Raw genomic sequence first — 24,317 nt, 5'->3', positions numbered from 1 at the left:
TCCAACTATGCCCCATCACTTGTACTGTATCCTGTTCAGGCTTGTTCCTACTTCACAAATGAGATGAGCAAAATCACCCTCTGAGATGTGCGATTTGCATAGCACACTTGTGAGCTGGAAGTCATCTTGTCAGAGATTTGGGGGCAGCTATTGTTACCTGTTATGGTTTCATCATCGTTACCTAGCTCTGTGCTCTATCAAATTTCCCAGAAAAATAAAATGTCACGTGGCACTGATTACATATCATCAAACATACGATATGATTTTTCTGTTGACTTTCTGCCAGCTTTCTGCCAGCTCTGAGACCGAGATGGCATGAACAATAGCTTTACTTTTTAACTCAGTTAACCTCCCCAAAACTATACATCTTTGAAATGACTGATTTTACACCAGATCAACACTTTGAGCCCTGCAGCTTTAATGGTTTGTATCCATTACAAAGTCAAGCTGGATTCACAAACCATCAGGCTTAGGGTCAGCTCAAACATCTTTACACTGCTGTGCACTTCTCAGAGCATGTATAGCAGGAGATGCAAATGATGACTTAAATTTTCTTTATCTTCTCTGCTACTTAACAACTCGGTTGGATACATTATACTTTTTTGTAAATAAACAAGCAAAAAAATGACAGCTAGAAGGAATGGAAGGTAATTCTTAGTGCGTATTTTTACAAAATACAAATGCAAATCAGATTGCTCTCCTTCTCAGGTGCTGGAGTGAAAGTGCTGAATGAAATCACCATCTATAAACACAGCAAATCCTAATACCAGGTAACAGATTACCATACTGTACAAAACAACTGACAAAATGAGAGTGTATCAGTGCTATGGACAGTGATTTATCCAAAGCAATGTCTTATCTGGCAGGGGTCCTTTGACAAAGTCCTCCAAATACTTCCCAGAATGTTCTGAAGACGCAATAGGGATTTCTGTAGCCTAATCTCCTGCTAATTCTTCACTTCCTGCTCCAAGATTAAGGGCATATTTTTAATTTTTTCTCTCCTGACCCAGTGCAAATCAACACAAAATATCCCAAAAGAGAGACCAGTGACTCAGGACACTGCCATGTGGGGAAGAAGAGAGAGATAAAAGCCCCATGAGAAATATCAGGGTGCTTCCCTGACAGTACTGCTGGAGGCATTTGGTTATCTTTGTAAAGAAGTGATAGGAACAACACCTGACACACAGACAGTTCTCCCTTTGTAGCACATCTGCAGATAAAACTGACAAATTAACTTCTTCCCAACATATTTTGATACGAAAATACCATCTCTGCGACAGACAATTACCTCAATTAGAAAGCAATTACCTCTCCTTCTCCCTGCAGAGCCTGCAGTTCTTTCTTATAAGTCTTCTTCCCAAGAGTTTCATAGATTTTCGTCATCACTGGTATCTTCTCACCACCATCACTCATGGCTGTATGATATTTTGGCTCAGGGAGGTCTCCCATGAAACGGAGGATAGTGATCCACACAGCAAGTGCTGCCTGTTGAAATAAAGTTTAATTCCATCAGATTGCAGTAGGGCAACAGAGATGGTAGTCAAACCACGTCCTTAGTGGAGCCAGACATTGGACTGGATAATCCTTGTGGGTCCCTTCCAGCTTGGGATATCTTATGATTCTGTGAATCCATTGGGACCATGACTATAGTCTCCTTGCCTACCTGTGTGACACACAACTAATTGGCTTACAGCATGAATCTCATCTGAGTGAGAAAAGTTGGGTATGCTGGTGGCCAGGACCAGAAAGTCAGGATCTGTTTTCTTGCCATCATGAATATGTTTGCATATCCTACAAGGAATTTGCGTCTTGGCTAGGAGATGTCACATTCAGATGGAATCACAGAATCATTAATGCTGGAAAAGACTTCTAAGATCATCTAGTCCAACTGTCAATCCATCCCCACCATGCCCACTAAACATGTCCATCAGTGCAACATCTACCCTTTCCTTGAGTAGCTCCAGGGACAATGACTCCACCACCTCTCTGTTGGTGGTCTGTTCCAATGCTTGACCATTCTTTCTGAGAAGAAATTTTTCCTAATATCCAACCTCCCCCTTGGAGCAACTTATGACAATTACCTCTTGTCCTAAAGACATAAACAGTGACTGAGAACTTTTAACCCTCTGTAGAGGAGAAAGAGAATCATAGAGAAGGCAAAATTCACGGCCTTTGTAATGTTCCTTACAATTCTGCCCTTGTACTGTTGGTTATATGGCAAGCCTTTATCCTCTGCTAGCTCTGCACTGGTGCACATGTCAAGGTAAGAAACAACATTTGCATGTGCCAAATGGTACCAGCACAACAATTTGCATCTTCCATGACCTAAGCCCAGAAGACTTCATTAACTGTCTTAAATATCAAGGTATAGAGATAAACTCACCACTGTGTCCCTCTAATGTTTGTTGTCTTACTCTCAGAGCATCCCCAGTGGATAAGAGTTGTGCTCTCCCCTGAACCATGAACACACACCAGTGTATACCAAAGACAAACTGGTACCCTTCAGGTGAAAGGCTCCCCAGGCTTGCTCCAACCCACCCTGCTCAAGGGTTTTCCTCCCCTGCCTCACCAACTGGTCTCCTTCGTCTTCGTGGTACAAGAGAGGCTGCTTGAGAGGTCGACGAATGTAGGTGTGTGTTGTCGTGCCCTGGAAATACGTGGCTGCAAACTTGGCAAATTTGTACTCTGAGAGATCTTCCTCCTCTTCCTCAGGGAGAGGCAATGCAGCATCAAGGTCCTCTTCCTCCAGCTCCTTCTGGGCTCGCTCAAGATCCTGGTGGGGAAGTGGTTGTCAGGTGGTCAGCACGTTTTTGGATGCTGAACTGTACTTCCCCCTTGGGTCTGACTTCACTGACTACCTGATTTCCATCAAGAAAAGCCAACTGGAGGGAAAACCATGAAATGTCACTCCTGAGCCCAAGCAAATCCTGAGTCCAGAAGGACATGCCTTTGCTCAGTAATGTCCCCACAGCACTTGGAGAAGCATTAAGTGTGGCAATGGCTGTCCAAGTGCCAAATGACTTGAGAAGTGATGAAAAAAAATCACAAAGGCCACAGGTCCTCACTGATCTTACAGCAATACTACTTCCTTCCATGTAGCAGCCCCGCAGAAAACCTGCAACAGCATGTCTGTCTCAGACACAGCATAGCAAATCTGTGGGGCCGTGCAGAAGGAAGGAACTCTGGAAGGAAGACCCCCTTTAGTATTGCCCCATCCTACCCTAATAAATTCATGTGTTGCTAAAGCCTTTTATGTCACAGTCAACCTGCGTGCATCTGTGGTACCTCGAAGCCATTGGGTGCCTGCCCCTCCTGGCCAGGCAGGGAGGAGGTCGTCCCTAGGAATCCAAACATTTTGTCCACCATTTCTGAGTCATTCACTGGCTCATTGCGTGCTCTCTCCATTTTTTCCAAAAGCTCTTTCTTCCGACGTGCTTCCTCCTTTTCCTTTACTTCTCTCTCTGCATCTTCGCGGGCCAGCTGGGCAAGGCGTACCTGGAAGAGAAAACGTTCAGTGACTCAACTGCTGACTCCAGAGAGGTGGCACTGAATTCCATGCAGACCAGCTTTAGAAATGTGGGGTTCTCAGTGCTCAGGACACTATCCCAGTCATGTGAGTTGGAGCTAAACAGTAGCATGTTTATATAGAATCTCAGCTCCCTAACTGTAGAAGGACAAAGCAATAATACATTCTCTTCCATATGTGCACACTTGCACATATACACATTACACAATTCCACCTTCAGCCTTCATACAACACCAAAAGGAAGCAAATAACAACTGTAATCTCTGACATTCCTTTGCAGCAGATCAGAAATTCTGGAGCAGCCTAAGTCTAAGTCTAGATAGAGCACAGAGGGCTTTAGTGAATTAAACACAAATAACTCAAGCAGGGCAGAAATCCCTCAGATATTTTTGGCATTCCCCCTCAACAGAGCAGAAGCAGGCCCTTGAAAATAGTGAGAGAGCCTTGGAAAGAGCAATTCTGGCATACTTGATGCTTCTTTTCTGCTTCCTCTTTGGCTTTCTTGGCACTCATCTCCTTTCGGAGCCGTTCCTCTTCCGCCAGCCGAAGTTTCTCTGCTTCCAGGCGCCGATGATACTGAGGAATAAACACAGGAGCCCTTCTCAAGAGACGTTTCCTACTTTTCAGGATTCTTTGGCGCCCTTTAACCTATTTGTCCTCCCTCTCCCCACTTCTATTTCCCACAACCATCCTCTCCACAATACGTACCTCTCCTCGGAGGCGCTTGTACAGCCTCCGTGCTATCATGCCCCGCGCGTAGGCCTGCACGGTGAGGACAGCCCAGAGGCGGTGACGGAAAGCCCTACGGACCAGGTAGCCCCTGCAGCGGGCCTGAAACTCGATGATGCGCCGGCGGGCCATGTGGTACTGCTTGTGGAGTTTGCGGGATCGGTAGAGGGCCTGCAGTCTCAGGAAGCCAATACGCATCTGCAAAAGGGAGAACCATGAAACCCATCCACCGCAGCTCACCCTAAGCAGATTTGCTTTGCTAATCTCCTTCTTAAATAAGAGTGACTGAAATCAGATCTCGCCAAGACAAACCCTCCGGGAGGGAGGTTCTCCAAGAGGGTGGAGAAATGAAGCCCTCTGGCTGCTGCGTTAATTAAAGCCCAAGGAGGATGAAGGGAGTTTCTTGCCAACTGAGACCTGTGGTTTCTGTCTTTGAGAGGTTTCAAAAGGTCTGGCTCCTGATATCAACCTCGAGCCTGCTCCCATGATGTTCCAACATCTCCCATGGGCTTTAGCATTTCATCTAGCAGTTGGCAACTTTGCTCAAGGCAGGGGGGTTGGAGCTAGATGACCTTTGAGGTCTGTTCCAAAACAAGCTATTCTGTGACTCTATAACTTCCCTGCGAATCGCTGCTCCTCCAGATCTCTTCCCATGAATTGGCTTTGTGGAAGCAGGCAGCAGCTTGATCAGTCTGGAAATGGCAATTTCTATCCTATTGCAGCCTCACAGGATGATACTGAACCCTTTAGACCACAGCACACTTCTGAAATGACCCACTTTAGGATCAAAACTAGCTAGGACAAGGAGAGATGAAGGCCATGGATTAGGCTGAGGAGAGCCCAGGAGAAAGCCCTGTTTGCAGATATGATCACATATGGGGATGGAGTCTGTTTTTCAGAATTTTCAATCACTTGGACAGTAGGGCAAGGCTTTTAAAAGTCCAAGTGACTATTTGATACAATGGAAATCTAATCTATGAGCAAAACGGACACCATGGAGGTGATAAGGAGCTGTCTTTAATCAGAAGGCAAAACAGCAAGGACACAATTCCTTTCTCATCCCACCAACCCAAAGCTGGTGGGGCAAACTGAGCCAGAAAACTCTAATTTAGGTCCCAGCTAAAACATGTAGGAAGGCAGAAGTGTGAGGAAGCACCCATATACTTACAGCACCATAGTTCTTCCTGCAGTTATGTCCACGCCAGTATCTCTGAATCATCAGGACTGAATTTCTCACTTTCAGGAAATTGGACCTGTAAAGGCATTTCAGACATGTGTGTCTGCAGTTTGGCCTTGATTTATTATCTCCTGGGCCTCATTCTTTAGAGACTTGAAATTGAGTATCTGGGTGGAACAAATTCTGCATTTTTTGCTTGAAAATTTCCCTTTCCCCTTCCCCTTTCTTTGCCTTTACAAGAAGGTCTGTATGGTCTCTCTCTGATGGGTCTCCATATGCTGATCCATGGGATTGGGCAGAGCAGATATTGAATGGTCTCTGCCTTCCCCCCTTTGCATTCTCCTCTGAAATCTCACTGACTGCTCTCCCTGCTTCAATTCCAGGCACCTGCAAAATGATTCAATCTGATTCAGACTTCAGCAAAACCACCCCACTACCCTCATCTGCTCACTACATGCTCCTGAGTCTGGTCTGAGCATGTGCATAGACACCCTGGGGACAGCAGCATCACAAGAACTCAGAGATCTCTATAGGATAGCTGTAGAGCTGTAGGGCTTAAAGAGGGCTTAAAGCTTGGAAGAGAGTCACTATTAAGGAGTGTAGCAATAGGACAAAGTGTAATGCCTTCAGATTAAAAGAAGATAGATTAGATATTAGGGAGATATTCTCCACTCTGAAGGTGGTGAAACCCTGGTAAACTCTGCTCAGAAAAGATGCGGTGACTCATCCTTGAAAGTGTTCAGGGTCAGGTTGGACAGGGCTTTGGGCAAACTGATCCATCAAAAAGCTGATCAACCCAAACCAGTCTGTGATTCTGTGATTCTAAGATGGGAACATTAGCTGTAATGTAGGTTTCAATAGCCCCGCTGCAGTCTTGTGGGGATCTGCTGCAGACTGGGGGCTTAGTGTTGCCTCCAGCAGAGTCTCACTTAACAAATATTTGTTCCCTTGAAGACACCACCAAGCAGGAACAGAAGGTTCTATTCAGCCCATATTTGAGGCAAGAAATAATTTTACTTCTATTTCTTCTACTGTTTTCCCCCAGTATTTGTTGCAACTGCATGACAAGTTCCCTCTTCCCAGCTACAGGTCACTCAGGTCAGATGGGTGAAAAGGGAGCAATGCATCCCTTGGGAGCTGCTTGTTAGCCCACATCCCAGACAACAGAAAGGCTCACACTTACCTGTCCTTGAACCCACGCACAACCTTCTGGATGAGGATGACTTTGTCTGTGATGGCCTTGTCCCTCTCAATCTCCAGCAGCATGTCGTGGTGATCCTGAGGGGGGAAACAACACAGTACTCATGTCTGAAGATCTACAATCACTTGAAATATGGCAGCAAAGATGATGCAAGGCCCTTCACAAGGGAACAAGACCAAAACAAACTCTTTGGACATTTTAATTCCCGAGCATTCCTTACCTTCTCCTGGAGAAATTCTAACATAAATCTTAGTGATTCACTGCCTTAGTTCCCAATTGAACCAGAGCAGTAACAGTCCGAATATGCTGAACTTTGTGCGTCTGAAAGCACACAGACTGTATTGTCCTTCCATGCTGAGCTTCCTGCCAGTGCCATTAGCCATGGGAACAAGTCCCAGGAGCACTGGACAGGTTTGGGAGCAAACCTCAGACTGCCTGGGTCACATCACTCCCTCCAGCTAAAGCTACAGTTCTTCCATACCCTAAGGACAAAACAGCTTCATTACGTGGAATTTCCTTGCCCTGAAGCATTCAGATGCACTGATCTAAGCTTTCTTTTCATTCCTCCCACAATGAGCTTCACTTTCTGTCCCAGTTGTGGCATGCTGAACCCTGCCACATTGGGTGCAGTGCAGGCAAGTCCACATGCTTCCTGCTTGACCTCACATCAAATCAGGGCCTCCTGATTTCTCCGTTTCCTGCCCTAACAGCTGTGCGATCTTGATAACAGGCTCTGGAAAGAGTGACTAGTAGAAACAGATTCTAGGGAAAGGATGGAGATGAGGTGTGGGTGTTATTTAAATAAAAGCCAGCAGAATCTAGTTATGAGATTTTTGCATGAGAGAAGGCTTTGCTTCCATTCTGCTTCCTGGTCAGCTCAGCTTTGTGTTCCTGGTCAGCTTAGCCTTGTGTTCCTGGTCAGCTCAGCCTTGTGTTGTGCAAGGACATGCCAAAACCAAACTGAGCTTGTGGTACTAATAGGAATGGGAGGGTGGTTGGACTAGATGATCTTGCAGGTCATTTCCAACTTTGTGATTCTGTGATTCTGTGATCCTGTGATTCTACTCTCAATCCCTCTTTCTGCAGGGCTTTGCATGCACACTTCTCTTTTCCCAGGAGGGAAAAGGCTGTATTTAATGTGACTATTTCTGCGTCTGTACGAGTATGTGCATGCATCAGGGCTGGCAGCGTGTCAGGACTTCCTCCTGCCTGACACTTCCTAAACCAGCTCCAGATATCCTGCCTTGGCTCAGTTTCTGCTTATTGCTGTGCCAGCCCAGAGACCGGATGTCAGGGTCATGTCTTGCGATGGAAAGGGTTGGTAGGAGGCCCCTTCATCAACAAGGATCCTGGATAGCAGATTGATGCAGGGAGCCCAGTACCTTCAGGAATATCTTTGTCTTGCCAATCTGCCAGTCATCATCCATTCCAAGCACCGCTTCAGCAATGCGCTGGCATGTCCCACGCAGGTCCCCCTAGTGGGAATGGAAATGTTGTTTATCAGGACCAGCTTCACCCTTCCTGATCAGTGCTGATCCTTTCTGGTCTAAATTCCAGTAGTTTTCTGCTAATTTACTTCTCACCACATCTTAAGGGGAGGGAGTGGGAATGGCTGAATAAATCCCCTTGGTGCTCAGCTCTCTGTCCCTATCAGTCCCACAACCACTCTTCTTTCACTTGAAAATCCCAGAGAACTGCTGCCACATCTGGGGATCAAATGCTGCACAATTGCTTTCGGAGAGGATGCACCTCCTATGAACACCTCCAGAGAGACCAGTAAAGAACAATTATTGGCAATGGAAGAAGACACTCACCTGCTTGTATGCTGGCTTCACCCCAGGCATAAGCACCCGGTATCGGTCCACAAACTCCACAAATGTATAGCGGATGGGGTAGCCAGCACGGCGGATCCGAATGGTCTCCATCATCCCTGAGTACCTCAGCTGACGGACGCACAGCTCCCGGTCAAACAGCTGGGGAGGTTACAGGACATGGTGGTTTGACTGGATATTAGGAAGAAATTATTCTTAGAAAGAACGGCAATGCATTGGCACGGGCTGCCCATGGGGGTGGTGGAGTCACTGTCCTTGGAGGTGTTCAAGAACCATGGAAACGTGGCACTGAGGGACATGGTCAGCCAGTGGGCATGGTGCTAATAGGTTGGGTTTGGATTAGAGGTCTTTTCCAATCTAAATTATTTTATGATTGCACACCTTGGCGTGGCCATAAGATGGAAGCTGTGTAAGGCAATGAGGGCAGGCACCCACTCAAACCCTCCATGTGGTGGACCCAAGGCTATAGGCATTGGCTATCATGGACCTTTCTTTAACTCCTCTATGCAAAGCAGCACATGCCCTACACTCTATGAAAAGGATGGAGAGAAGATCTGAGAACACAACGTAACAGTGAACAACACCTTGTAATGACCACTCGTGGTCATTAAATGTCAAATTAAGGCAGACATGGTGTGGTGCTGGAACAGCATGGGCAGTAAGCCCTGTTGTGCTCTCCTCTCCTCCTCTCTCCCTGCTCCATGAAGCAGCTGAGGGCTTGTAAAAAAAAAAAAAAAAAAAAGAAAGGTTTCCTTTTTTTTTTCTTCTTTTCATTTTTCTTTTTTTCTTCAAAAGTACATTTTAGAAAGGAAACAAAAGCTTTAAAATAACAGAAAGTAACAAACAGCCAGGACTTTCCAATGACCTTTCACTTCCCGGCATGCTGTTTCCTATCACTATCAACACACTTTCCTTCATTGGCTGGGACAGAAAATGAACTCCCAGAAAATGCTCTCTTCTGCAGTGACCCTGCACAGCTCTGTGCTCCATTATCTGGGAGATTTTTCCTTTGAATTACTAAACCATGCCAAAAATAAATAGAACAAAAACACACTTCTCACATCACTGCAGTCCTTGATGCTGGGTTAACTCATCCGCTCATAACTTTAACAGTGAGATTCTATTCTTCCATGCTTTTATATTTTTTTTTATGTCCCACCAAAAGTCTTGTAGTTAATGAGCTGAACGCAATATTCTAGCTAGCTCTTATCACAGCTGGTCAAATACAATTTGATGCAGAATGCCTGACTGAATCCCAGACACCCAAATGCAAAAAAGCAGCTCAGAGTTGGGGCACCACGAATAATTTGTTAACATCAGTTCAGAACGTGCAGCAATTTCTCAGCAGCACCCACGTTCTGAAGCAAGGTTTTGCTTTGGCCTCAGCTCAGTGATCTCAGTTTAGACACACTGTTACATATTAACCCAAAATACTCCTTTAATATGCCATTAACTGCCTTTTAATGTTCACCCAAAGAACAATAAACCACTCAGAGAGCCACCAAACTCTTTGCCCCATGCTGTGTTATGCTCACTGAACCGTAAGTTACAAGCAAACACTGCTTGGATGTCCAAAATTTGATGTTCTGTGCTTTTTTTTTTTTGGCATTCATTTGAGTTTTCTAACTAACTTTAGATAAAACTCCAGCTCTATCTAGATAACTTATCTCTAGATAAGCCACTGAAAGAAAAAAAGCTGAAATTACTATTAGATAAAGCTCTTTAACCCCAAGAAGAATCACTATTAAGAGTGGTGAATGGCTAACAGGGAAAGATCCAGGACTCAGTTCATCAGGGTGCTGAACCTGAGGCCATTCAACATCACTGGGGAATCTACAGCCACACACTCATTTATTCATTGAAGTTTATCCCAGAGCGTTCACTGCTTTGGAAATAGACACAATAAAAGGGGCAGTTTCAATGGGCTGCCAACTGTTTTTAAGGCTCTGAGTAATTTTTAACCATTTTTTGTCTTAAGCCTTTGTGTTGTTTGGTTTAAGAGCGCTCTGAGAGATGGGAGGATTGCCTATTGGTTGTTCATATGGATAAAATACCTAATGTTCTAATAATTCTCTCTGTCACAGTCTATCACCCCCAGTCCTGGGAATCACAGCTGCATAACTGATCCCTTCCAACTCTAAGGATTCTATGATTCTATTGTAGAATCATAGAATTACAGAATATTCCATGTTGGAAGGGACCCATAAGGATCACCAAGTCCAAATCCTGGCTCCACACAGGACCACATAGGAATAAAAACAAAACTTTGATTTTTCCTTTGTGCTATTTACCATTTTCTTCCCTCTGTGATTTTTAATTGTACATCTGATACTGCTGCAAACAAACAAGCAAACAAAAAAACCCCCAAAAACAAAAAACAACAGAAAAAGAGGTAACAGTTGGAAAGAATCTAGTGGGGTGAAAAAAGTAAGATCCCTCAAAAATTTTGTAGAAAACATGCACAGAAAGGGGATCACCTGTAGGAAACATCAGACCCAGCAAGAGGACACGATGCAGGGCACTATGGCTAGAACAGAGGCTCTGAGCCACTATGGAAATAAAAGGCATTTCCTATAGGATAAAGGGCTACAGGGTGAATTCCTCGAGGTCATCCTTGGGAATGAAGGTGGGGGAAACATCTCCCCTTCACAGAAAGTTTGGGGTGCTGCTGCATTGAAGGTACAGTGCCCAAATTTGCCTTAACAAATTCTGTGGACTTGTCTGCTTGCAGAAAGGGCTGTGTTAGCCACTAGCTCCAGTGGATAATCCCATAAAATAAAAAAAAACAAGCAAGAGAGAAAAGCAGAACTTACCATGGGCTTCTTGTACTCATTGGGCTTGATGCAGCGGACAAAAAAGGGCTGGCAGACACTGAGAGTCCTCATCAACAGCTCCAGGGACCGCTTGAACTGGCTGCTGAGAGTCGGCGAGCGCTTCCTTGTCTCCGCTCCCTGCAAAACCACAGCAGAGCAGGCTCAGGAAATGAAAGGATAACAGTGCCCTTCCCCTCCGGCCACGGTCCCACGAGACTCCTGCTGCAGCTGGAGGTGGGAGTGGAGGCCTCAGGGCTGAGATGGAGGGTGGAAGATGTGGGGGAGAGGGCTTGGACTTGGGGCACCTGAGTTTTTCTCTTTCGTATTGGATAGACAACCTGCAATTTGCCCCGTGTGCCTCATCCAAAGGTGGAATAGTGCTGGAATGCAATTTGTCCTGCTTAAGCCTCCCTGTCTGACTGACATTCCCAAGCATCCTGTGCAAAGCTATAAAGAAGATTGGCTTGTGAGAGCAAACAGCCCCTTTCAGGTCTTCAACAATTTCTCTATTGCAACCTGGGGCAATGCATTACCCAGGAGATGCTTGGGTTTCCCCATCCCGTACATCACGAAATGGCTTAGATTGGAAGGGACCTTGAAGATCATCCATTTCCAACACTCTGCCATGGGCTGATTGCCAACCACAAGTCAGCCTGCCCAGCACCCCGTCCAACCCAGCCTTGAACGCCTTTGAGGATGGGTACAGTAAGCCATGCCAACCTTGCTATCACTGTTCTTCTAGGATGATTTTGAGTATTTTGCTAGTTTTAGCTCCATTGGTGAAATTAATAATCTCACCTAGAGCTTTGGGCAAGTATTTGTAAAGAAGAATGGAAAGTTTTCTCTTAATAGCCCTTCCTTTGTTGTGAGAGAACATTTCTCCAAACTAAATGAAGCCACTGGCTTTCTTTTTGCTACTACCATACCATGTCAAACATCAGACAGAGTGGTCTGGTGTCCATGGAGCATTTGTAGAGCAGCAGGTGCTGCTGATGGATTGAAGGAGGAAGAGGCAGGCCCCACATTACATCTCCAAAATAGGACACACTGTGACATGGCCTGTGATATGACCTGATGGCCAGGGAATTCCCAAAGAGAGGATTCGAGCAGGATTTTCATGCACTTTTCCTCCAAACATCCTCTTCTTTGCAGGTGGCCAAGCCATGGTGTGGAGCCACAAAGTCTCCATCTCCATCTTGCCCCTCTGTTCTGCAAGGTGGTGAGTTTTATTTTGACTTCTTTTGCTAAAATCCTTATGTGTGCTTCATCTTACAGCAGACAACAATCCCCAACCCCCAAAAATGACCCCCAGAGCTCAGGTTGGACACAATAATAGGACAAACCCAATCAGCACAAACACAAAGTCATCATGGAATTCCAACAAGACAACGTGAGCAGAGAAAACCCAGCTCATGCACACACCAGAAAAACCTGCTTGTCTTGGCCAAGAGAGCTTGAGGGGCCACCAGTGACCTCTCCCAGCAAAATTTTCCACTGAAGGACAAGTCATTAACAAACCTAAGATAATTAATGGATGCAGCTGCTACCTGCAGAGCAGCATAGAGTTCGATGCTCACATTCCATCACAGATTTGATGAGGAATAGGCTGTTCTAGCAAGAATCCTAGTTTGGATAATTTTGGTGGCTGCTTTCTTAGCACTTTGCTAATTCTGTGTAAGGGGTCACCTTCATGCAATATGAAATGACAGTCACAAGAAGCAGCAACAGATGCAGGAGCACAGCTGGGAGTTGGAATCAGCTGCCCATTTGTCAGGTTTGCTGATTTGGGTTTAGCTGGGAGAGGTCATTTGTCAGCTGTGGTGGTAGGAAGGGTGCAAGACTTCATACAAGGGTCCCCTATATAGGAATGAAAGAGCAGTTTGCCTGCAGACAGCAGATTCTGCCTTGCTGGTGCCTTGCAATTCTTTCTTGCATGCATCCAGCTCTGGTGTAAGGCAGTGGTGTTATTTGCATCCCTTTTGATGGGAATGGCAGGAGAAAAGGAACATTGGCCAGAACCTGGACAAAATTTGGCCAGAATTTGAATTCTTATTAAAATCATTAGAGAGCTCCAGGCTCTTCCTGTCAAGAAGGCATCATACATTCAAGTGGGCATGGGACGTGAACGGATGGATGTCCCCTGCATCCTTGACATTTCACACTGACCCTTCCATGGTGGGCACCAGCTCCAATAGGCACTTACTGGGCTCTCAGCTACACAATGAAACCTCAGGCAAGAGTTTTTCACTAACGTCTTCCTGTATGGACAGGATGACAATGCTGAAGTCATTGTTCCTCCTGCCTCAATTAAACACCAGTGTGGGGACAATCACATCTCCTTTGGCATTTCAACAAAATGGCCAAAAAAGTAAGTGGAGCAGCCTGCCAACAATGTGAGGCACTGAAAATGTAAACTGTGTTGTGGAGGAAGAACTTTTTTAGCTCAAAATAGACACAGTCCCAAAAAACTGAAGGATAAAGGGCTGAATACATTCTGCTTTCCTCCTGACAAGACAGGTCCTAGCTTTTAAACTCCTATAGTAGCATCTTTGGGACAGATGCTGTTTCTTGATCAGTGTTCATAGATAGCCTAGCTCAAGGAGGTTGAGATTACTATAATGTGGAAGGATAAGCAAGATTCACTGGTGCTGGATATTAGGAAGAAATTCTCATAAAGAAAGAGCCCCACCATGAGGCCTTGTAACAGGCTGCTCAGGGAGGTGGTGGAGTCATCACCCCTACAGGTATTAAAGAACTGTGGAGATGTGGCACTGAGGAACATGGTAAATGGGCATGGTGGGGATGAGCTGGAATTGAATTCAGTCATCTCAGAGGTCTTTTCCAACCTTAATGATACTATGGTTGCAGCCCTGAGCCATGCCAAAATGGCATGTGCTTTAGCCTTTTATTTTTGTCAAGTCTGAGGACACTGATGCTCACTGTTTGCTGTAGCAAATGTCACTGGGGTCACCTCTAGGTGACCACTGAAAGTTGGGGCCACTTCATAGCAGGTCTTGAGGTAGCATATAGTGAAGAGACAGTGTGTGTCCTAAAGGGCGTGCAATCTGGAAAGTGCCTTGAGATGCAGAGCTGACATGGGATAAATAACAGTGCTGAGTATTACTCTTTTTTGAACTAAGGCTCCATTTTCTACAAGTTACTGTTTTAACTGTTGTTCTTCCCTTGCCTCAGTGCCTACCAAACATGATCAATTCTTTATTAGAAAATTTACAAAACACTAGGCTACGTTACAAGAACTGTAATGACAAGAAGACTCTTAGAAATCATCAGTGTTATTTCTCTCATTTCCCTGTATCTCTTGTTGTCTTCAGAGAAAAAGACTGACATGGGCATTTCTGATGGATTTTGCAGAATTCTCTCCTGTGCTTTACTTCACCATATCTTAATTCAGGAATATTTTTTTTCTTTTGGTGTGTGGCACTGCTACAGTCTTAGAATAGGGCTCAACAAGATGCTGCTACCCAAACACTTTTCAATCATGATATGGAGGGGAAGGAGTTCAGCTTTGGAATTAATGGCTTTGGTTCATTTTGGGTTGGGTCATCCTCATTGGAATTCCAAATACAAACATTCCGAAACAACGTGGAGGTAAGAAGGGTTGAAATTCAGCCCATGCAAGGATCTGAATTTTGAAAGCCAGGTCCATCTCTAACATAATCCCTTGGCTATTAGGGGGCTGTCAAAGAAATGTAGGCAGATTCACAGAGCTGATGTCACAAAACCATTAGCACACAATACTCTATGGTCAAACATCTAGCACAAAAGGTTTGGGAAGCCATCAGAACCAGTCAGGAGGTGAGGTACAACAGGAAAGACCTAAAACAGCTGCCAAAAGCCTGTTTGGATGAGCACGGAAAGTTCAATATTAACTGCACCTTTGAAGAGTTGAATTTGAACTCTCACAAGGCATGAAATGATCCTAAATATGACAGCAATTCCAAGCAATCCCATAATGAAATCCAAGAGCCTCTGTTTGTGCATGAACCATCAGCCTCTTGCCCCCCCGTGTGCAAAACAGAGCCAGATTTGCTGTTGCACTGAGGTGTAATGAACCACTGAAGCCAATGTTGGCAACATGATAACCAAATCCAACAGGTGGTCAATCTGAAGTTATATAATATGATTCAAATATCAGGGGAAAAAAAAAAGAAAAAAAAAAGGAAAAAAAAAAAACCAGCAACAAACAAACAAACAAACAAAAATCCAAATCCAAAACTTTGTCTCAGGCTGGTTCTGATCTTATCCAAACCAAACTCCCATTGTGATAAATCTCTTCTGAGTTAAATTTTACAAATAAACGATTCATACTTCTGTAAATAGTCAGCAAGCCCTAAAAAAGCTCTTTGTCACATCAACACTTGAAATGGATCCTCTAAAGAGAACACAGGGAGAGCAACAGACCAACAAGAGAGAAGCACAATCTTTGCCAAGGAGAGGTGAACATACAGCAGAGAAACTCATGTATTCAGTTTACCTTTGGCGTGGGTGTGGGCGACTGGCCAAAAGTGCTGGATGCATAGCCACAGAGAAACTACATGAAGCACAGGTAAAACAAACAAACAAACAACAAAAAGAACAGAGACAGAGAAGAGCAAACAGTGAAAAGAAGGAATAACCAAACTGGGAGCCTGACATTGTCAGTCTTGGAGGCGTTGAAACATCCCATCAGCAAACTGTGCTAATTCTTAGATTCTTGTAGATCCTGGCTTTCCCCTTTTCTCTTAATGTTCATATCCTTGAACCTGAGGGAACCACTGCTGTCCAGCTCTTGCCTCTTAGAAATAACTCACTTGTTACCATTCAGCTTCAGCCTTCCCCACTCCTCTGCCTTGGAAATCCCTGCTCCCCTCTGACCAGTTGCAAGATGCCATCAAAAATAAAAAAAAATAATTCACAAGAATCCTAAAGATATTGCTCTCTTCTTCCCCAGATTCTACAGAAATGAACTTTTCACTGAAGGAAAAGCACCCAGATCTGCTCTTTCTTTTTCCTTTCATCAATATTCCATCTTTGATTTCCACCTTTCTTGCTCTATCTGCAAGTGGAGCATGCAGAACCGTCAGACCATGGTGGCTATGGGCCATGTCGATTCCTCAGAGGAACCATGTGTAATTCCCACTGAATCTGTCATTTCACTTGACAGTGCTCAAAGCAATGTTTCAATTCAGTCAATGCAAGCAGACAGACCTCCTCCACAATGGTCACCCACAAACAAAGCTCAGCCCTGTGTCATCAGCAATAACTGGTTTCCCCCACACAGGATTTGGTGTGCACAAAGATTAGGTCACTTAGGGATCAGTTACTACAAATTCAAACATATGCTTTAGTTTGGTTTCGAAACTCTTGACCTCCTTCAATATTCTGGTACATAAGGAACACATTTGAAAGCTGAAATGCCACAAACTAGATACAGATTTGCTTTTCACCAAATCCTATGAGCTCACTGAGAAGTTCTTGAGGACAAAAGCCTAATTTAGCTCTCACCAGAGTGGCCACTGGTCTTTTCTTCGGTGGAAATATTCTTAGATTTGATTGACCTGTCCAGACTTCCTCAGGAAGAAAGTCCTCCTGATGCTCAAGAAACAATTGCAGACCTCCAAGCAGAGTCTTCTCCCAACTCATTGCTGCATGCACTCCTACAACCTGTGCTTACCTACTTACGCCTTCTTTTAGGAGATGCCTTTGAAGAAAAGGGCTGCAAAGATGGTTGAATTTTTGTGAGAGACAATGGCAAAGTCATCTCATCTCCTTCTTCCATCATCCTTCTTTTCTTTGCAGATTTTGTTTGCATGGTGTTTAGGGGTTTCATACTCCCTCAGTTCATGCTAATATGGTGCATGACTAGACAACCTATGACAGAACTTTTACTCCCTTCCCAATTCCATATCAGACTACAAATCCCTCATTCAGAGAAGAAAAGCAGAGGTAATTAAACATCATGGCAGAGGGACCACCACTCAGGACAGATTCTCATAGTGCTTAAAGACAACGTGCTCTTATGGTTTAAAATGTCTCAGTTCTCAAATCTTAGACAATACCCTAGCAGGCATCTCAGTTTGGCTTGCCATACAGCAAGCTCAGTAGGTGTCCCCATGACTAAGTCTGCACAATTGCATAAACCTGAGAGCTCCCTCTTATCAATTCCCCAGAGCAAACATCATTCTGTTCTACCCAAACAAGCAAGAAATTATTTCCAAGGTGAGCTGCATATCTTGCCCTGAAAACAAAAAGCATTGAGGAATAAGCAATAAAAAGCAAAGAGGGTAGCATCACTGATGCTAAGGGAGTTAGCATCTAGTTCAGCAGGAGCATCCACTTCTGGGGACAGTGTCACGCCAATTGGTAGCCTGAGTGGGGCTGATAAACCTTATCTCATTCCTAATAAAGTCAAAGTGATATCAATTATTCACTGCAGAAGGAGCAAAGCTGAGTAGCTGTGTTTTGAATAAGCCTTGCAAAAGAACCTGTAGCCTAATTTAAGAAATTTATTTGGAATCTAAACATTAATTTTCCTTTGGAGTCCATCATATTCAGCACTTAAATCTGTTTGGCACTCCTATAGGTCCCTAAGTCCCTTGTACCATCAGTGCCATTGACTGATGTTTGGAAATAGGACATCAACGCCTGAAAAACGTGGTTACTTTGGAAAGTCTTCACCCAGCATCCTTGATATTCAACTCATTCAGAGCAGTTATTTAGTTTCCATCTGTCACTCTATTGTATGAAGATTTGAACTATTCAACAGTAAGGGCTGGCTCTTTCTCAGATTTCTACAATCAAAAACCTCATTGTTCTCATCCCTATACAATTAATAGAAGAGCAATCGCAGCATGAAGCAGTCTTTTAAGAACTGAACTGTGTGATCTGGGAGTGTGAATGTGGTTGTACCACATTCATACATCGTGGTTTTTGGCTCTTACTACGAGGTTTGAAACACCCCAAGGAGCACCCAAGCACTTAGTCCCTTTGCAATTCCTCCACCCTTTCAAAGAAAACTCTCCCTGTAAATAAAGATCTTTTCCCACCTGCTGCATGCCTTACCATCGCCACATCTGCTTGGAAAATCTGTTTGATGAATTTGTTTTTTGATGAATGCACCAGCTGAATGATGTCTCCATGCAGCGTGTCCCTGTTTTTTTCCAAGAAGCCTAGAGGATAATGGGACAGCACATAGGTCAATGACATAGGGTGACATGGCCAATAAGTGGCCTGCATACAGTCTCTGGGTTGCTGGGATAGTGGCTTCTCTCTGGAGGTAATGAGAGGTGCACAAAAGCAAGAAACTGTAATGAAAATGTGCCCTTTATTTGTATGGAATTGCTTAAGGGTTAAGGACATGCTGTGCAATGACAGAGAGTTTGCAGAGCTCATGTGTGAAAAATTCAATGCAGGTACACAGCATTATCCCAGAGCCCAGGACAACTAAATATCCTGATAGAGCCATGGCTTGGGATGGACCTGAGTGGATTTCATTAGGAAAGACTAAGCAAAAATGGTGGAGCAGGCAGAGAGGAGGAAGACAGAGACACATCTTGAGACCAGATAGAGAACAGTAGTGATGAAAAGCACTGCAGTTTTCTCCTAGGGAAATAGAGTTCAAAGCTCTGCAGATTACAGGCACTGCTGAAAGACCATGGCCACCAGAAAAGGAGAACACTGACACTAGTACTGACTGCCATCCAACTCTGCTTCAATGCAGCAACATCTCACCTTCCCCTCAGCATCCCCTAACACCTGCAGTGCGCCAAGGGCCATCCCATACCTTTTGTTTCGTAGTAAACTATTCCAGCAAAATGATTAATGCCAAACTGGGTTTCATAGTTATTCTTTGGAGGAATGTAGTTGGTATTCAGCTTGTGCTGGGAGTTCAGCTTGTGTAACATCGTGGCATCTGTACCCTGTGCACATAGGAAAAGGTCATCCATTTAACCAAGGTTTGTCCCATGACAGTAATTTTCCAATCAATAGTGCTTTTTTTTTTTTCCTCAGGGGACAGTGTGCATTTGTTTTGACAAGAGATGGATTGGAAGGGGTATCTCAAATGCAGAAAACAATAACAAAAATATGGTGTTCTGTGCTGTATTCAAACCAGTCAGGAGTGAGTATATTTAACAATATTTTTTTTCTTAAACTTTCAGTCAAAAGCTGTCCTAGAGCCTTTACAGGTGTATTATTCCATCCAGAAATGTTAATTTGTCTTAAGCATGGTTGCGATACTCACGGAATAATAAAAGCTATGAGTATATAACTGAGTAGTAAATGCATGTTATATTTTCCCTGGTGTGTGATTTAGGGCTGATTAGACCTCTCATGGGGTGCCGTTGTGAAAATATAAAGAGGTGAAACCAGTAGAGTCACTGGAAGGAAGGCTGAGCCCAAAACACACCTTGGGGAACTTGCTCTCCTCATCAATGAGAGAGATGATGTTCATGGGTTTGATGGCAATCATGTCCAAGGCATCCTGGTTATCGGTGAACTCGATGTGCTGCCAGTTGATGTTCTCCAGGTTGTACTCCTCCTGCTCCAGTTTGAAAACGTGTCGCACAAAGAACTGCTGCAAGTTCTCATTTGCAAAGTTGATGCACAGCTGCTCAAAACTGTGGACAGAAATTGAAGGAAAGGTCAGTTTAGACCCACCATGGTCTTTATTTCTCTGTCACTCTCCTATGCTTAAAGCAATACCTTCAGGTCTTGTCAATCACTTCCTAAGGTTGCTGTTGGCTAAAAATTACCACATTGGTCCAGTTAAACAGTTTTTCTCCCCCAAAGCAGTGTCACCACTGTTGTATGTATGTAGCCTAAATAGATGAGTTGGAGGTCATCTCCCGTGGATACATTTTGGACAATAATTAAGCAAATAACGGAAGTATCTTGTCTTCTGCAACATAAAAAATCATTAATTCTGATAATCTCTCATGCAGAAATTGGCCTGGACCAACAAAGTCTTGTTCATCCCAGGGGAGATGAAAGAACTGCAAGACATTATGTTTGGGTTGGTGAATGAGGGTTAAGACTGGGATCTCCAACTGTAGACTCCATACCTGTTCACAGTGAAGTTTTCAAAGCCAAAGATGTCAAGGAGGCCGATGGATCTTCTAACACTTTTGAGTTCCTGCGAAGGAGGTCTGTAAATGGCAGCGTTGATCTTCTCCACGATCCACACAAAGAGCCGCCCATAAATTCCCTGCAATATCCCAAATGCAGAGCTTACTGAGGCAAGTCAGAAGTTCTCTCTGATAGTCTGTGGCATCACTCCTCCCTTGATGGCACAGACATCCCTACAGCACAACCAGCAACTGGACCGCTCTCAAGGAAGACTATGCTTGATTCTTGACATGTTTTAAAGCTGCAAGAGCCACTGTGTAGATCAAGGACATTGGACTTGAAAGCCTAGACCAAAGAAAATCTAAAGCAAAGTCTCAAATTTTGATACTTTCTTATGTGCTTACTTTAAACCCAGCTCATGCTTCCCCTGGTTTCCTTTTCTGTGGGTCAGCAGAGCCACGCTACATTATTAGACAAGCCTAGGATATCATGCCTAATGAGGCCAACAAAGATCAGAGCACAATTTGTAGTGAGCTATTTATGCATGTTTTGTAACATTAAATGGGGCTGCAAACAGTGATGCATACACAACCTATTAACCTCCATCACCTAAGAGCCTCGGGTGATGCTCTCTGATGCTTTGGTGACAGCTGAACAGCTCTGTCCCTGTCAACATGTTTTATTTGCTAGCACAGCTTCACTGATCTGAACATGCCGAAATCCTGGAATTCAGGTGTGGGTGCTGCAGGTGTTGCAAATGTTGCTCTGAGTAGCTGAGGATCTATTCCTGAAGCTCACTTTTCCCATGCAGTGAATGCTCTGTCTCAAAACTGACAGATTGCTTCATCGTATCATCAGGAACAGGAAGGAGTAACCCCAAGATTTACCTTTACAAAAGCATCCCTCACATCCAGCGCTTGTTCCATGCTGAGAGGAGTTGAGACAGTCTCACCTCTGGTGATTATAGTTCTGCTGGTGAGGCAGTTCATCACATCCTGAGGCTCAACCTGGCAAAGGTACCACCAAACACAGCTGCTGACTTCATAGCTCAAGGGTTCCTTACCATAGCTTGAGTATAAATGGCTGGAAAAGAACTGTGCAGATCCTCATAACTGGAGGTAAGCATCATTTCACAGATCTCAAATGATGTCACAGGCACTTTCAGAAAGACTAATTAATATAATGTTTTACTATGGAAAGTGTTCTTTGTGACATAGTGAGAGATGCTAACAAGGTGTGGGGAATGGAGATGAAAAAGGAAAGCCTGCAAAGCCTGCCAGCATCAGTGTAGCTTTGCATCTTGTTTTCAGCTTTTTGTAGTCTTGAGATCACGCAAGAGAAACATCCAGTTCATAAAGTCCATGAAAACTGCCTGAAGATGGCTGGGGGTAACACTCTGGGGCCATAGGGATGTGGTGTCTCTGGGAGAGAGCCTTGATTTGTGCTGGGGAAGCACAGAGGAGCACTCCATTCCCACTGTGGGTGGTTGGGTGAGGATTACCTCACCTCACCAGACACACACAGACAGGTATGTGTATCTTTCTTGACTGCCCATGATAGTCTTTCATCAATAAGAGAAACAGACTATTTCAGGGACTGTCTGGGGTGTCTTTCTTAGGACTATGTGCCACTAAAATGTCTGTTCCTCTCCACTCATGTGAAGGGGAGCTCAGATGGAGACATCCTCCGTACTGCCAGTACAAAGTATGGCTTACACAGCCTCCCATAGCTGGAGGGGCAAAGATATCCTAACTCAGATGAAGCCTTCCAAGCCTTCCTACAACACTGGGAACGCAGGAACAAACCAAAAAAGGACAATACCACTCACCACTACAGAGACACTGACCTCCAGCAATGATGCTGCAGTGATCAGTGACGCCGACTGCACAACCTCACAAGCATCCAGGTTGTCATAGGTCCGAGCTGGGGGAAAAGAGGCACAGGGAAAGCAGTCAGCAAGGGATGCAGCTCTGCAGAATATAATGGGAGAGGGAAAGGGTCTCTCCTCAATGCCTCAATTTGGTGGCCAGGTAAAATCTAACCATTAGTTGGGAGAGAAAAGTTAAGGCAGCCACTGGAGTCCTGCTGCTGGTAGCAAAGGACTTGTATTCAGTGGCTTATGGGATGACAGAATTTCTAGGATGTAAGTGTGGCTTCTGTTTTCCATTTTAACATGTCATTTCTGACATCAGGGCAGCTTGGTACTTTTACAAAGGCATATCAAACCACCTAGGCACTTCTTGACCACACCATTGGTCTCCCCTTGCCAAACCTGGATTTACTGAACGATCTATGGCCATATCCAAATACTCTAATTCAGAAGAGATGAATGTCACAGCCTCAAATAAAGGGCTGCCAGCCCCATGCTGCTGGAACAGACACATCAAGGTGGAGGTTATATGTATTAGGGTCCTATCGCAGATGGCTGAACAGGACTGCCTGTCTCCACTGTGTGCACCGAAGTCTGGCAGCCCTGCAGAGTGGGCAGGTGGATTTATTCCTCCTTTCTTGTCCTTACACACCACAATAATACCAAGTGTCCTTACAAATCACAATGAACAGCTAAGTCCCTAAAACAGCATCATGGCAGGTGGTCTAGATATGGTCCGTTACCTTGGCTCCATTTCACTGTGCAGAATAAGGAGGAAAAGCATATTGGAACACGCCCTTGCATTTTGTCCTCTTACCTTCGTACTTCAGGTTCCCCATGTGCAGGATGGCAGCCAGCAGCTTGGAGATCTCCCAGTTTTCTGTGTCAGTGAACATAAGGACCTTCATGGCAGAGCGGATGTTGGCGTACTCCTTGCTGTCATCTCTGCCATCGCAGGTTGTGCAGTTACCCTGGGGAGGCATGGATGTTTCATGGGGTAAAGATGAGTGAATTTGGCACAGGTTGGTGCAACTTTAAGCTAACAGGGCTTTGCTGAAAAAGCAAAAAAACCCAGCAAACCATAAGCTCTAGTAAGGCAGATGTTTTGCCTAAGGAATAAATGAGATGAACCTGTTGGTCTGGTTCTGGCCTTTGGTGTAGGCTATGATTTGGTTCTCAGCCCTGTGAAATGCACTACCCTACTGTCCCTAGACACCCTGTGTCATAGAATCATTGAATGGTTTGAGTTGGAAGCGACCTCAAAGCCCATCCAGTCCCAACCCATTCCATGGGCAGGTTCACCTTCCATAGACCATAGGTGACAAAAGCTCCAGCCAACCTTGGGTACTGCCATGGATAGGGTACCCACAGCTCCTCCAGGCAGCCTGTGCCTCACTACCCTACGAATGAAAAATTTCCTCCTTATATCTAATGTATGTCTGCACTCTTAATTCATGCTCATTACACCTTGTCCTATCACTACAATCTCTGATAAAGTCTCTCTCCAGATTTCTTGTAGGCTCCCTTTAAGCACTAAAGAGAATCAATCAGAGAAAAAGCTCCTTGAGGTGAGAATAAATTGCTGTTTGTGTGTGTGGTGGCTGCCAGACACACATTCATCCCCTTCCATTGTTTCTCCAAGAGCATTGGTTTGTATCTAGCACCCTAGCTGTGTCTAAACAAGTGGCCTGGGGAAAAAACACCCCAATCATCCAACAGAAATAATGGATGTAACCTGCTTAATTCAAACAGGTTAAGGGTTTGTCCTAAGATTGAAGTGTTGGGACAAGTAATTCTCATTATTTGGTGACTAAGACTCAAGAAGGTTATAATCAGCAAAACAGCCTCCTGAAGGAAGAGCTTCCACTTCTCTCTCCCTTGCTAAGAAGTTCACACTATCTCATCCTTCCAAACCTTCACTTTTCTGCACCCTCACCATTGCAAGATAGTTGTAGTCCGTGGCTTTCCCGAGACCCAGCTTCTTCTTCTGCTCCATTGTCATTCCTCTCAGCATGCAGTAGAACACGTGGTAATTCCTCTCATCCTGGGCCTGCAGAAGAAGAGCAGCCATCAGCTCTTCTGATAATGTCACTGCAAATATCA

The 24,317-nt window shown here is 44.6% G+C and overlaps 1 protein-coding gene across 2 annotated transcripts in view; it reads right to left on the bottom strand.

The window, feature by feature from the left end:
• MYO7A (myosin VIIA) overlaps positions 1–24,317 on the bottom strand; it is a 96,632-nt gene that overhangs the window by 23,805 nt on the left and 48,510 nt on the right. Inside the window, exons 8-26 of one of the 2 annotated variants that reach the window (XM_052669335.1) lie at positions 24,151–24,264; positions 23,032–23,185; positions 22,191–22,267; positions 21,232–21,351; positions 20,341–20,483; positions 19,686–19,896; positions 19,062–19,197; positions 18,341–18,447; positions 15,774–15,830; positions 11,279–11,416; positions 8,448–8,606; positions 8,016–8,108; positions 6,616–6,710; positions 5,424–5,508; positions 4,235–4,453; positions 3,995–4,102; positions 3,286–3,495; positions 2,570–2,773; positions 1,309–1,485 (exon numbers count right to left, since the gene is read on the bottom strand). In XM_052669335.1, the coding sequence (XP_052525295.1) occupies positions 1,309–1,485; positions 2,570–2,773; positions 3,286–3,495; positions 3,995–4,102; positions 4,235–4,453; positions 5,424–5,508; positions 6,616–6,710; positions 8,016–8,108; positions 8,448–8,606; positions 11,279–11,416; positions 15,774–15,830; positions 18,341–18,447; positions 19,062–19,197; positions 19,686–19,896; positions 20,341–20,483; positions 21,232–21,351; positions 22,191–22,267; positions 23,032–23,185; positions 24,151–24,264 (2,607 nt within the window). The remainder of the gene's footprint in view (positions 1–1,308; positions 1,486–2,569; positions 2,774–3,285; positions 3,496–3,994; positions 4,103–4,234; positions 4,454–5,423; positions 5,509–6,615; positions 6,711–8,015; positions 8,109–8,447; positions 8,607–11,278; positions 11,417–15,773; positions 15,831–18,340; positions 18,448–19,061; positions 19,198–19,685; positions 19,897–20,340; positions 20,484–21,231; positions 21,352–22,190; positions 22,268–23,031; positions 23,186–24,150; positions 24,265–24,317) is intronic. The other variant, XM_052669345.1, reaches the window with a different exon arrangement.

This window comes from Tympanuchus pallidicinctus, unplaced genomic scaffold (genome assembly GCF_026119805.1).
Source record: "Tympanuchus pallidicinctus isolate F22 unplaced genomic scaffold, pur_lepc_1.0 scaffold11, whole genome shotgun sequence".
Lineage (NCBI taxonomy): Eukaryota > Metazoa > Chordata > Aves > Galliformes > Phasianidae > Tympanuchus > Tympanuchus pallidicinctus.
The sequence above is the reverse complement of the archived record's forward strand: the minus strand, read 5'-3'. Positions and strand labels throughout refer to the sequence as shown.